Below are 13783 nucleotides of genomic sequence, written 5' to 3'. Positions count from 1 at the left end.
GAGCCAGCGCTTGGACCTAAACTTAGCCCTTCTGCTGGCATGATGACAGACATTTGAGGTAGTGTTCTGATATATTCCTGCCCTCTGCAGTGCAAGTTCAATCATTCTGTGGCACTTGACGGGAGCAGAATTGGGAGGTGGTGTGATAAGAACTGGGCCCTCTCTGCTCCTTTTGCATGACATTCTTTGTGGACCCTGAACTTCCTTAAAGTAGAAGAAGGTAGGAGCAGAATTTGTGGTATCTGTAGAATCCCTACACTGGCAGTTATATATGTATATATAGACGTTCAGGCTCAGTTGGGTGTACTGCTATAGTTACCACCAACCAATAGAATCAGGTTGTCTGTTAGGGGGAATATAAGGCTTTGCTTTCTTTATTAAAATGGTTTCTGAAGATCTCTCTAAACTGTAGGCATAATCCAGACAAAATTAAGCACATTTTAAATTAAATTTTAACCTGATACTAAGCATGTGCAGAACTCTTCCCCATGTGCCTTGGAGGCACCTAATTTTGACTTGGTTTTGTGCTAACTTCTAAATATTGCAGATTATATTTTAAAACCATTACAATTGTGCATAATACGTAGCGATTATGTATCACTTTTCCTAAGGTCATGAAGGGCTTCATGCTATGTACAACAACCCTGTGTGTTATGGCATTATCATTTCCCCCATATGACAGAAGAAGGAGCTGCAGCTGAGAGTTAATACCTAGCCTCAAGACTGCAGAGTTTTCCTATAATTAATGTGACATTTGAATCAGAGATACTGTATCCTAGGTTAGTTCTGGACCTAGCCCAGGATGTAGTATATTGTGCTGATTGGTTTTTAACATCTCATTTCAGCAATAATTGCAAAACCCTTACAATAACTCTGTAAGATAGATTGTTTTAGTTCCCAATACATGACATAGGAATAACTCAGAACTTCTCTGAGTTTATTCAATACACTTAATGACAGCATGCATCTTGAGCATAGATTTCCCAGAACTAAGTTTATCAATTACTAAACCACATATGTGTGGAATACATCAGAAATGATAGAATAAGCTTTTCAGCTTAAATGCTATGGTGTAACAAGAGGATTTGTACAAAGCCAGGTATTTACATTCCACTGAGTTGTATTAGGATTTGTAGCCACAATATTCCTGAAAAAAATAATTCTATACTTTTTCTTTGGTCTTTTTGCTCACTATCCTTGTCTGCACGGCATACATTTACTGCCATCCTGTGGAGAATGTTAGACTTACATCTCATTTTTTATTCTATATGTCTTTTAATGGAGCCTTTACAGATTTGGAACTTACAGTGAATCAGACAGAGAAGAATACAAGGTTAATTGGTGTCAGGGGGTCTGAACCACCTCTGTTTTGATATTGTACTTAATGAGTTTTTCAAAATCTGAAATGCTGCCTTTCCACTGATCACTCCTCCCTACTCATCTTTTTTGTCTTAGGATCTCAGAATGAAAGTTTTTCCAGATGGTCATTTTCTCTGTTGGTGTTCTGATGGTTGATGTGATTATAGCTACTGTAGTCTCTGCATTTGTCCCCTCACACCTTACCATCTCTAACTAAGCACAGTGACAGGCATAATTTTCACTGTATTTGAATAGAAACTGATTAGATACTGCAATTACTTAGTTCACATAGCAGTTGCCAGTGTGTGCTGGAAAGCATGAATAGGCATGACTGCCTTGAGAGTGCTGCACCTCTTTTAAGTACCAAAATGATCTGCCTCTTGTCAGGTTTCTAGATTGCCAGCCATGGTTTTTATAAGCAGAAATACAATGTTCCTTCTCCTCTTGTCTACCCAGTCTGTAGCAGATCCAGTCTTACTGGAAATTGATTAGTTCATCTTTTCTTGTTCATCATGGCTTTAACACATTGACATTGATATATAATTTCCGAAATATTTGAGGCTGCATTACTAATCACGATAATAGGAAATAATCTCTATTTTAAATGTTTGTGTATGTAGGATCTCTAGCTGTCATGCACCAGGGTCCAGTTTAGCTTGGCCTCAGACGGAGAGGGGCAGAAGTTGGGTACTACCGTATCCCTCCTTCTCTCCCCTAACTCTGCTTAGCTTGGAGCTAGAACTGGTCTGACCTCCCTGGCCTCCTCCCTTAAGCCTTTTGAAGGCTGTAGCTAGACCCAGGGCATACCTCTACCCAGAAGTCCTATGGGGGTATGGCCAATCCTGTGAGGAACCAATAGTGCATTCCGAGCAATTTCTGCCCCGTCACTCCCTTTCTGCCCCAACAGTGGAGCTTCCCAACACCAAATTGTCAGACAGCTGGCTGTCAAAGAGCCAGCTGTCAATGCCTGCCTGACTTTTAAAAGGGCAGCTGTATGGATCAGCTGGTAGGATCTTTACAAGGTGCATCTATGACCCTCTGGGACTGGTGGATGCAAGGGCTGAGAAGGAGGCACACTTGTGTACTCTCCACCTCCCCAATAAGATGTTACTTTTGTCTGTCTGGATATTGTGGCAGAAATGAACATGTGGGGTTGGCTCCAGTACAACATTTCTGCTTGTGCCAGAGCTCTTGTGCAAGTGGTAACACAAGAAAAAGGCCGTGGTAGCCACTTATGCTAAGTCAACCTTTTAAATCCCTGCTTGCATTTCTGCTTGCACAAAATCTTATGCAACCAATGTTTGGGCATTATAATTTGTAAGGAGGAAACTGCTAGGTATTGCAGAAGATCCTGTGCAAGTGGAACTGTGCTAATCTGTTTGTGTTTCCACTTGCAGGTTGTTGTATCCAGGCCATGATTAAGATAGTACTGATGGCTGTACCCGTATGTAGCCATAACAAAACAATTTTGATTGTATCTAAAGCCATCATTTTGTATGAAGCTTTTGGGTGGGTGAGGGACACATGGGTAGATGTTTGCTTTAAGATAGGAGATGAATAGTGTGGCACAGAAATAGGAAATATACTGCATTGGATCTAGTGCAGTTTCTGTGGGTGGAAGGAGGAGCAAGACTTCTCTCACTGCATGGCAGAATGACCTCCTGAGGAGGTATTTGAGGCTCAGCAGGGATTTTGTGGATCCAAGCTACTGAATTAGGCAATAGGTTATTTATTATGTTTCATCTCAGGATTAGTCTTCATATGCAATAGAATGAAGTAGATGAACCTTGGAATGGAGGAATGAATTGTATAAAATAACTTATACAATGAATTGTATAAAATAATCCTGGCGTGATAGTTTTCTGTTTGCAGGCGTTTTAACATTTTAACATCTTGGAAAAAGTTCGTTCACAGATGTAAGTGGTGCCAAAGACTGTGAACATGCCTGCAGCACATTTCTTTAGGTTGATAAATATATCAGACCACAATAGAAATTTAACAGAATATTTTCTTTGTAAATGTCTCTGAGATGATCACTGGCTTGCAAATCAATAAGTTCTATCTGAAAAAAGTTGCTTGCATCTTCTGGCACTACTTCAAATGGATTCTAAAACATTCTTATTTCCTTTCCGTGCTTATGGCAGTCAGTGAATGTGTTTTGGAATTCCACCTTCAATAGATTCAATGATTTGACATGTTTTTCTGCATTGAAATGTAAATTTCCGTCCTTCTCAAATTTTAGTTCATTGCAACATGAGAAGTTGGAAAAATTACTTTCACTAACTTGCTTACATGACTGTGAGTTTTGCTTCAAAAGTTTTCAATTCATAATACGTGTCACATGGAAGCTTTCCTTTCCCCTGCAACGGTAGATTCAATGTGTTCAGATGCTCTGTGATATCAGTTAAGAAAGCCAAATTAAAAATCCATCCAGGGTCAGAAAGTACTTCTTGACCTTTTTCTTTCTCCTTGAGAAAGACATCGACTTCATGACAAAGACTGAACAAACATTTGAGGACTTCGCCTCTGCTAAGCCACCTGACTTCAGCATGGTACAATATGTCTCCATATTCTGCATCTATCTCTGAGAGGAAATTTTGAAATGGATGATGAATAAGGCCATGATGCCTGATATAATTAATGCTGAATATAACAATACACATCATACTTTCCCTCTGAAGAATCTTAACAAGGCTTACTGATGAATGATGCAGTGAAATTGCATGGGAAGTATACCATTTAATTTCAATTTCTCTTCATTGAGTCTTGCAACAATACCAGTTTTATTTCCCACCATATTTCTTGCACCATCAATTTATCCCAACTCAGATTTTATACTGATTCACACACTTTCAAGAATATGTTTTCTGCAGTTGTAGTACCTTTCAAACTCTGCAGTGCACACAACTGTTCTGTAATTCTGAAGTAGGAATCTATTCTGCTGATAAATAGTAGTTGAGCAGTGTCTATAATGTCATTGTTCTCATCTAATACCAAAGGGGAAAAAAATCAAAATGTTTTGCCTTGACAGTCAGTGACATATGCAGCTCTTCTCCTAGTGATTGTAGATGCAGATAAACTGACACAATTAACACAAGGTACCTTATCAGGCCACATTTCCTCCATTATTTTAACCATGCACTTTTTAATAAATTCACCACAAGTGAATGACCTACCACTGTCAGCAATACATTTAGCAACATGATAGCTGGGCCTTGGAGTAAGCAAGTTCTTCTCAATGTGCTTTCTAAAACTATTTTGCTGCAAAAACATTAATCTTTTAAGAGAATTTATCTGGTTAACTCACACCTTGATATATTGATTTGCTCTTGTGATAGGAATCAAAGTGCCTGTTAACATTGTGCTCCTTTAATACGGAGACAGTTTCAAGATATATCGGCAAAATCAAAAACAGTCCGGTAGCACCTTTAAGACTAACCAACTTTATTGTAGCATAAGCTTTCAAGAATCACAGTTCTCTTCGTCAGATTCTGTGATTCTCGAAAGCTTATGCTACAATAAATTTGGTTAGTCTTAAAGGTGCTACTGGACTCTTTCTGATTTTGCTACTACAGACTAACACGGCTAACTCCTCTGCATCTCTGAAGATGTATCAGGAAACTGCTTTATCCTTGTTTAAAATAAAGAAATACTCAGTAGTCCATTTGTTATTAAAGATATGGTGCACCTCTGCAATTTTTCATTTCTTTGGAAAAGTACTTTCTTTTGCAGACATCTTACAGAATTTTTAGCAGAGCTGCAGTTGCAGAGTTTCAGTATTATTCTTGAATAAATAAAAAATATGAGAAGTATAGTTTTAGGGGTCTAACTCTTCCCTTTCCCATCAAATCCACCCCATTCCAGCTGCTATTAGTTGAGGATTTTCATTTTGACCATGGCAAAGAAGAGAAGAGACCCCTGCCTCTACAGTTCTCAGGAGTATTGGGCCATATTCATAAACTAGGAAGAATTTTAAAGAGATGGATTATGAATTTGGCCTACCAGATGGCAGATCACAGATGCATGAGAAGACTCCTAGCTGGAGTAGGTGGGGGAGGAGAGGCAGAACAAGCTAGGTCTTGTTGAGGAAGGAAGAATGCTTTTGGCTGCAGCAGCAACCTCACCAGTAACCTTAGAAGCCACTGGAGGAGGCTTATTGGTGGAACTTCTAGAAATGTTCAATATGCAAAAATATTGCATCTTTTGTTGTTGTTGCAAAAATACCAGCCCTTTTACCATCCCTTTCCAGACTCTTTTTTTTTTTTTTGCAAAAGACATCTCCTGTACCCATTCACACAGCCACTTTATCTCCCTTACAGACATATATAGCCTTCAACATGGCAATGCATGGAGAGGTGAGTGAAAAAGCTGAGTGGTAATGGGTACCTGAACTTTGCTGGCTAGCAAAGCACCAAGAATGGCCAAAATGCTAGTATGGAGGTTAAGACCAAGAGAGGGCTAACAGAAGGAACTATGGAGACCAGAAGAAACAATATTACTATTGTGTTTTTTTCAAGAAAGGGACAGAAAGAACAGCAATAGGTGGTGCTTCTTGAGGCAGGAAGAATAGTGTGGGACTGAGGAAAAATGCCTCGAGATTGGTAGCAGCAAACAAGCAGGTTGGAGGGCCACACAGAAAGAGCTTGGGGCTGTAGGTTGGGGCTGTAGGTTGGGGTCCCCTGCTCTACACCATGGGTGGTGATTGAGAGGGAGTGGTTGGAGACCTGCTGTGAGTGAAGGGAGGCTGTGTCCCAGGGCCATGACTGCATCACTGTGATGGAGGCACCTGCAGCAGCAGCTGCAGACTGCCTGGGAGATCTGCTGCTGTCATGTGCGAGGTTTAAGCATGCATTGAGGGGCTAAAGTAGCTTGTGGTTGTGGCCAACTGCCACCACCATTCCCATCTCCCTGCCTGCAGGGTTGGCCCTAGAGCACACCGCAGGAGCGGTCAGAGGACTCAACCCCTCAGTGCAGAAGGAGGTGGTTGGCAACCTGCATCTGGTAATGTGACCAGCCTGCCAGTAGATCCCCCTGCTGGTGAGTGCAGCACGCCCTCGAGCAGGTTGCAGCCACCTCCTTGTGCACTGAGGGGTTGAGTCCTCTGACCGCTCCTGCAGTGTGCTCTAAGGCTACCCTGGCTGGAACCTGCCACCCAGAGGCTCCTTCCTGTATGACAATTCAGTCACCCCATATCTCCCTTGCAGCGGGCTGCGTCTTCCAAGGAGGGGGCACATGACCGTATCTGGGAGCAGTGGTGGGATGGATGGACCATCTGGGTGTATGATGCCTCAGCTGCTGGCTTGACCCTTGCTGAATGTGGAGGGTGGGCATGCATCCTGCATGCTACTTGGCTGAGCAACTCCCCCCCATGCATGTGTGGAGCCCTTCTTGGAACAGATGGTGTTGTGGGAGCACAGAGACCATGCTCGCAAGGGGTCTTTATGCCCTGAGCATCTGCTGTCTGCAGGGGAGAGGTGCGACATTGACAGGTAGCACCAGGGGGCCATCTGCAAGGGGGTTGAATCTTGACAGCCTACCTGACCCCAGGGGGTTGTGGGTCTGGCTGGCCGGCCCTCGGGCTCTGCCCCATGGTGGACCACCCCAGAGCCGGGCACCATGATTGTGGGGGCCTGCTTTCTGGAGGGGAGGATAGAGGTGTTGACACATGGCAAGAATTGCAGCCCATGTACTGGCTGCGCCTTTACTTGCCGCTCACAAGCCTGTCAAGAGGGGGATGGCATGGCCATTGTGGGATGCTGTCATGGCCGTCAGGGAAAAGTGGGGTGTGCGCTCCGTGCTATGGCCTTGCTGTCTCTTAGTCGCCAGTGTAGCTCTGCCATGAATATCCTTAGGGAGGAGACAAGCGGCACCTCAGATATAATGGCGTATGGCATCAGTGGGAAGACAAGCCTTAGTAGGTTGGGGTATTAGTGGATGCTTTATAAGCATTACTGAACGTTCAGAAATAGCCTGTGGTGCTGAACTCTAGAGACTGTACCAGTTCAGAATGCAGGTGAATAACATGTTTGAAAGCTACCTGAAAATAATGGAAAAGGGGGGTGCTGCTGCCGTATAACTTTGTACTTTTTCTTTTGAGGTATGAAAACTTTGGCTTGGTAGTCATTACACACAATATACAAATCCTGGGTTGGATCTAAAGGTGGCTTGTACTTCTGAAGGCAGAACTGTTTCACATTTGGTTCTGCAGTGCTGCATAAGAAAAGTCAAACAGATTCGAAGATGTTCTGATGCTTGAATCATTCTTTCAGTACCTTTTTATCCTGCTTCTTCCAAAAGGCTCAGTGTGGTATATATGATTCTCCCCTCCATATACTATCTTAACAACCTTGTGAGGTTGAGAGTTGACTGACACAAGTTCCTCCGACATCCTTCATGACAGACTGTGGATTTGAATTCAGGCTTCCCATATACTAGTCGTACACTAGCTGCTGCACCATACTAAGTTAAGAGTGCAGGACTCTAATCTGGAGAGCCGGGTTTGATTCCCCACTTCTCCACTTGAAGCCAGCTGGGTGACCTTGGGCTAGTCACGGCTCTCTGGAGCTCTCTCAGCCCCACCCACCTCACAGGGTGTTTGCTCTTGTGGGGATAATAATAGCATACTTTGCAAACTGCTCTGAGTGGACATTAAGTTGTCCTGAAGGGTGGTATATAAATAGAAATTAATTATGTTATTACTAGTGCTCTTGAATAAGCATGATAACTGCTATAAACCTATTTCACTCCTGTGTGACCTTTCTTCCTAGCATGTGCACAAGCATTTGAAGAATGGTGCAGTAGCTGTATTTAGTCTGTGGGTCTCTGAATTTAATTCAAGAATTTTCTGCTATAGATTATAATTTTGACATCATGAATTCTTTACATGTACTTTTGAATTGTGAGCTTGTGTTGTATAAAATAATAAAATGTTTTCTTTTATGTTGTTGCTACTTTTAAGTTAAATTTTGTTTTCTTCTGTTGAATTTTCTTTGCTTGCACCTAAACTTTATGTTGATTTGCTTCATTTTTTTATTTCCCATGCTGTACAGTTTTTGGATGCCAGAAGAACGAAGGTTTGTTCATTCTTTGCAGTAAATTTATTTGCAAAACGCTATCTTGCTTAATATATGGTATTTTATTTGCTTGGGGTTTTTTTTGGATTACGGATTTTATTTGTATATTTTATTTGCTTGTTATTGATGCTGGAATCCTGCTTACTAAACTAACTCATAGTTTTATTAGCAGTACCATTTAACAATATCCTTTACTTTCATCCTGAATGCTTAGCTCAAATAACCACCACAGTTCCATGGAACAGAGAAGCAGATATTTAGTCTGAGAAAACCAAAAACAGGGCACATGCGATGCTGTATTTGCTAATGGAAGTGCCACTTTTTAACATATGCATTTCAAATGCAGGGTTTTTTTTTACTTCTTTGTTTTAGAATTTGTTTGTTCACAGTTAATAGTGCTTGTAATTTGCATTGTGTGTGTTTGCGTGTGCATTCATCTCTTAATGGTTTCCAGCAATAACTAAGAACTTCATTACAAATAATGTCACTTGTACATTTAGGTTTTCATCACTGATTATATTAATTATCTTGGCATTATACTTTTGCAGTTCAGCAGAATAAAATTTTATTCAGATTTTCCTTTTCCATTGCAGCATCTTCAGCTAACTATTCAGGCACTCCAAGATGAGCTTCGAACCCAGAGAGACCTTAATCATCTCCTCCAACAAGAAAGTGGAAATCGAGGTGCTGAGCATTTTACTATTGAGCTTACAGAGGAGAATTTTCGAAGGCTTCAGGCTGAACATGACAGGCAGGCAAAAGAGTTATTTCTGTTGAGAAAAACTCTGGAAGAAATGGAGCTGAGAATTGAAACACAGAAGCAGACATTAAATGCTAGAGATGAATCCATCAAAAAGCTGCTAGAAATGTTGCAGAGTAAAGGTTTGCCATCTAAAGGAATGGACGATGACAATGAAAGAACTCGAAGGATGGCAGAGGCTGAATCTCAGGTTAATCATTTAGAAGTGATTTTAGACCAGAAAGAGAAGGAAAACATACATCTTAGAGAGGTAAGGAAAGTACATTCATTTTAAAAGTGATGTGTTTAAAAGGACACCTCTAAGGTTTTTGTCACAATTTGGGAATGAAATAGAAAGTTGCTTTTTTTCCTAAACATTTTGTCAGACTGTCCCAATTTACTACTTGTTAAGGTGCATGAGAAAAGTGGAACATGTGTTTAAAAATAAGTTACTCTTTGGCAGTGTGTTTTGAATGTCTCATTTGCATTTCCTTGGAGGTTATCTTATATATTAATGGCCCAGTGGCCCTGCTCTGAGGAAACTTAAATCTGGAAACTGGAGCCATGAACGGACAAGGCAGATCTTCCTACATACCCCCCAAATGCTCCAGGTTTCTAGAAAAATCTGAAAGCTAAAAAAAGACATTTAAAAAACACCTCAAAATGATAAAAAGACTGTCTGTAACTTTAAACAGATGCCCTCGGCAATCATAGCAGTTTAGTCAATATTCCAGCCTTGGTTTCTGTCTGTAAAAGGCAAGGGGAGGGGCAGGACCTTTCCAGGGCTGTTTTGGCCCTTAAGGGAGGTCCAATTGGGGCCAGGCCCAAAAATAACCACCTAATGACTTGATACCAGATGACTTACTTGACTCATCCAGGCCTGGCTTCTTGCTGCTGCTACTACTACTATTATTATTATATTTGATTTTTATCCCACCCTCCCTGCAAGCGGGCTCAGGGCGGGTTACATCAAAAATAAGATACAACTTAAAATCCAGTTAAAACCTACAATCATAAAAATACAGATTTCAGTCCCCAAGATGACGGTCTTCACCAAGCAACAGTCCCCCCACCTACACAGGGGGGAGGGAGGGGAAAGGTGGGGGACAACATTCCAGCAGGATGGGAGGCTCAACAGATAGCATAGAAAGAAATGCTACTATTCAACACCCCATTTTCCAAAAAAAAAAGGCCAGTGTAGTATAATTGTTAGAGTGTCAGAGTAGGATATGGGAGAGCCAGGTACGAATCACCACACTGTTGGGGAAGCTTACTGGGCGACTTTGATCCAGTTACACACTCTCAGCCTAACCTACCTCTCAGAGTTATTGTGAGGATAATATGGAGGCAAGGAGAATGATGTAAGCTTCTTTGGGTCCCCGTTGCAGAGAAAGGCACTATATAAATATATCAAATTAATAAAAATAGATAAAGATGGGGGGCAGATACAAGGGAAGATGTTTATTGGGTTTGAAGGAGAGAAGGATGTAGGGAAAGATGAGCATATGGAGGAGGGAAAGAGGACATATTGTGGGGAAAGGAATACAGGGAAAAGTGAAGAGCCTGTGCTTGCAGGTTCCCCACCATGCGACTAGGCTCAGCTCAGCTGGCACCACCCAACTGGGCCATAGAGGAGAGGCTTCTGAGTGGAGACTGTTTCCATGAGTCCTCCATCAGAGGCCAAAACAGGATTGGAAAGGGCCCTGGGTTCTCCTACATACATACATACATAAATTTTAGTTACATAAACCAAGGCTTGAAGGCTACTATATTGCTGTTGTTACCGAGTAACCCCCTCAATGGCCACTATAAGAACATAAGTTTCTTAAAGGTACAGGTGATGCTTCTATTATTGGGGGGTGGGGGGTAATCGTCCATTTTTTTAAAAAAATCTCATTTATGTAAAAAGACCTGTTCATGGCTGCGGTCTCTGGATTTAAGTACTCACAGATAGGGCCATGTTGAGTATTAGATACATTGGTAATCATGCAGTTCAAGTAGGAAAGAGGGAGCAGGAAGAAATCCAGTTCACCTTTACCTATTCCACAATATCTGCTTGATGGGATTGTACAAGTACTCTTGTAGCTGCACTTGTATCTCCCATCAATTGGGAGGGCTCAAGGAATTTGCAAGTAAACACTTGATCATTCAGCTAAGGATGTGCACAAGGTCTGCATATTTATTGCTCTAGTTGTTTACACAACTCGCTGTACCAGCTGTTTCCTAAAACTACATGTTCATATGTTAATCTGCAATTTTTCATTTTAGCAATATGTGGCATTTTGATTCAATCATATATTGATTGCATGGAATGTGAAAGAATTATGCTGCAGTCAACTTTATTGCAAAAATGTTTGATATATTTCTTGTACAAATGTTGAAGGTTGATGCAAGTTTTTTTTTAAAAGTTATATCAGTTAAATAAATGCCTGACTTGGCAGTTGGTTCATGAAAAGGGAAGCGAGACCAAGATAAAGTAAAAGTAATATTTTAAATAGTGGTTGCTCTTGGATCACTGTTATTTTGTCACATAATCCCATTAGCTATTAGTTGGAGACAGATACTTAGATGGAATAGGTGAACTCTTGTAAAAGTAACAATGGAAGCAGCAAGTAGGAGGAAAGTTTTGTGTTATCTTCCAGAAAATTGTACTGTTTTGGGAAAATGTTATAAAACTTCTCTTGGAAGAATAGGTCAGTGGAATGATAAAAGTGGCATCAGGATAATTATGTTAATGTTAAAGAAATGTATATACAGGGCTTTTTTTCTGTGAAAAGAGGTGGTGAAACTCAGTGGGTTGGTAGCAGACGGGGCAACTCCTAGCAGGAGGTGGTGTCCCTCATACCCAGGACCTCACGATGATGTCACCTCTGGAAAATGACATCATCACGCAGGGTGCAGCCACCCCTGGGAGCGATCCCGCAAGAGGGGGAGTTTAGATCACCCTCCACGCTGCTCACGAGTGGTGCAGAGGACGATTTAAACTTTACCCCCCCTTGCTCCAGCTGACTGGCGCTAGTCAGCTGGAGCAAGGCAGGAGTTTAGATCGCCAGCAGCACAGAGGGCAGTTTAAACTTCCCCCCTTGTGGGAGTGCTCCTGGGGGTGGCTGTGCCCTGCGCGATTATGTCACTTCCCAGAAGTGACATCATCACGTGTTCTCAGGTACCAGGGGCACCACATGCCAGGAGTTGCCCCGTATGCTGCCAACCCACTGAGTTCCACCACACCTTTTCACAGAAAAAAAGCTCTGTATATACCTGTCTAAGACATTTTTATCCTGCCCTTCATCCACTGATATCAAGATGGTGTGTGTGGTTCTTCCTTCCCCATTTTATCTGTTACAAGGGAGCAAATAGCGGCGGGGGGGGGGGGCTCCCAGCTCTGGCTTAGTTTGCAGACAGTGGAAGTTTTGCCAACTTTTATGAAATATAAAAAGGAAGGAGGAGGGGAGGGAGAGTCTTTCCCCTATAGCATAAAGATCTCTGGACCAAGAAATTAATAACACCTGATGTATATAATGGAAGTGATATTCATTGTGTTAACTGTTCATATTTTTGGAATGCTAATACCTCTACATATGAGCCATCTTTCTTTATTACTGTGTTTTTATAATAATAACAACAACATTCTATTTATATACTGCCCTTCAGGACAACTTAATACCCACTCAAAGCGGTTTACAAAGTATGTTATTATCCCCACAACAACAAACACCCTGTGAGGTGGGTGGTGCTGAGAGAGCTCCTAGAAGCTGTGACTGACCCAAGGTCACCCAGCTGGCTTCAAGCAGAGGAGTGGGGAATCAAACCTAGTTCTCCAGATTAGAGTCCTGTTTCTCTTAACCACTACACCAAACTAACACTAGAAAATTGGAACAGGATACGATTAAATATTTTTCACAAATAATATTATTTTTATATTAAGCAGATTGCATCACATCTTTCATCTGTCCACATGCCTTACCTAATAATATTGATATTGCCTCATCATTTTGTTCAGCATTTTTTACTAACTCACATTTTTGTCATCCATGACAGATTTTGTTACATTGATATTTTTAGACAAAAAAAATCACCTTATTTGCTAGAAGGAAAAAGATTACTGAAAAGAAACTATCAATCCTATTAGTTTGCCTTTTACATTAAAAGTATTTAATTTTAATAACAAAATTGGCCCCAATCCAGCTAAAGTTACTTTTGATTTAGGTGTTTCATTAAGTTCAGTCTAGTTTAATCCTGACTACCTGTCGGGATTTAGGTCTATTATTTGGATTTAGGTCTATTATTATTTGTAAAATGCATAATTTGCTGTGTGCTTTGTCAAAAGTTAAAAGGGTAGATGCCCTGCTAGAATACTTGCAATAGTGTAATACACAACACAGAAGGGAAAGAGATGCAATATAAAAAGGAGGCAGGGAGGCATTACTTTATATTTTGCATTACTACTACTGCAAAATATAGAATGCCTGAATTTTATTTCTTTCATTAGTTGTCATGTTCCTGTTTTTTAGGTTTTTAAAAACCATTTTGTCTGTAAGAGGAAGAGAACCTTAGTGAATGTGGTGATTTTTTTTATCATGTGGAAATCTGGCACAGATGTTTGGTATTACTT

At 41.1% G+C, this 13783-nt stretch overlaps 1 protein-coding gene across 2 annotated transcripts in view; it reads left to right on the top strand.

The window, feature by feature from the left end:
• Window positions 1-13783, top strand: part of ERC2 (ELKS/RAB6-interacting/CAST family member 2) — a 768095-nt gene that overhangs the window by 132838 nt on the left and 621474 nt on the right. For both annotated transcript variants that reach the window (XM_054977161.1, XM_054977162.1), the window contains exon 2: window positions 9026-9442. In XM_054977161.1, coding sequence (XP_054833136.1) covers window positions 9026-9442 — 417 coding nt within the window. The remainder of the gene's footprint in view (window positions 1-9025; window positions 9443-13783) is intronic.

This window comes from Eublepharis macularius, chromosome 4 (assembly GCF_028583425.1).
Source record: "Eublepharis macularius isolate TG4126 chromosome 4, MPM_Emac_v1.0, whole genome shotgun sequence".
NCBI classification, from domain to species: domain Eukaryota; kingdom Metazoa; phylum Chordata; class Lepidosauria; order Squamata; family Eublepharidae; genus Eublepharis; species Eublepharis macularius.
This window is presented reverse-complemented; position numbering and strand designations above follow the sequence as displayed.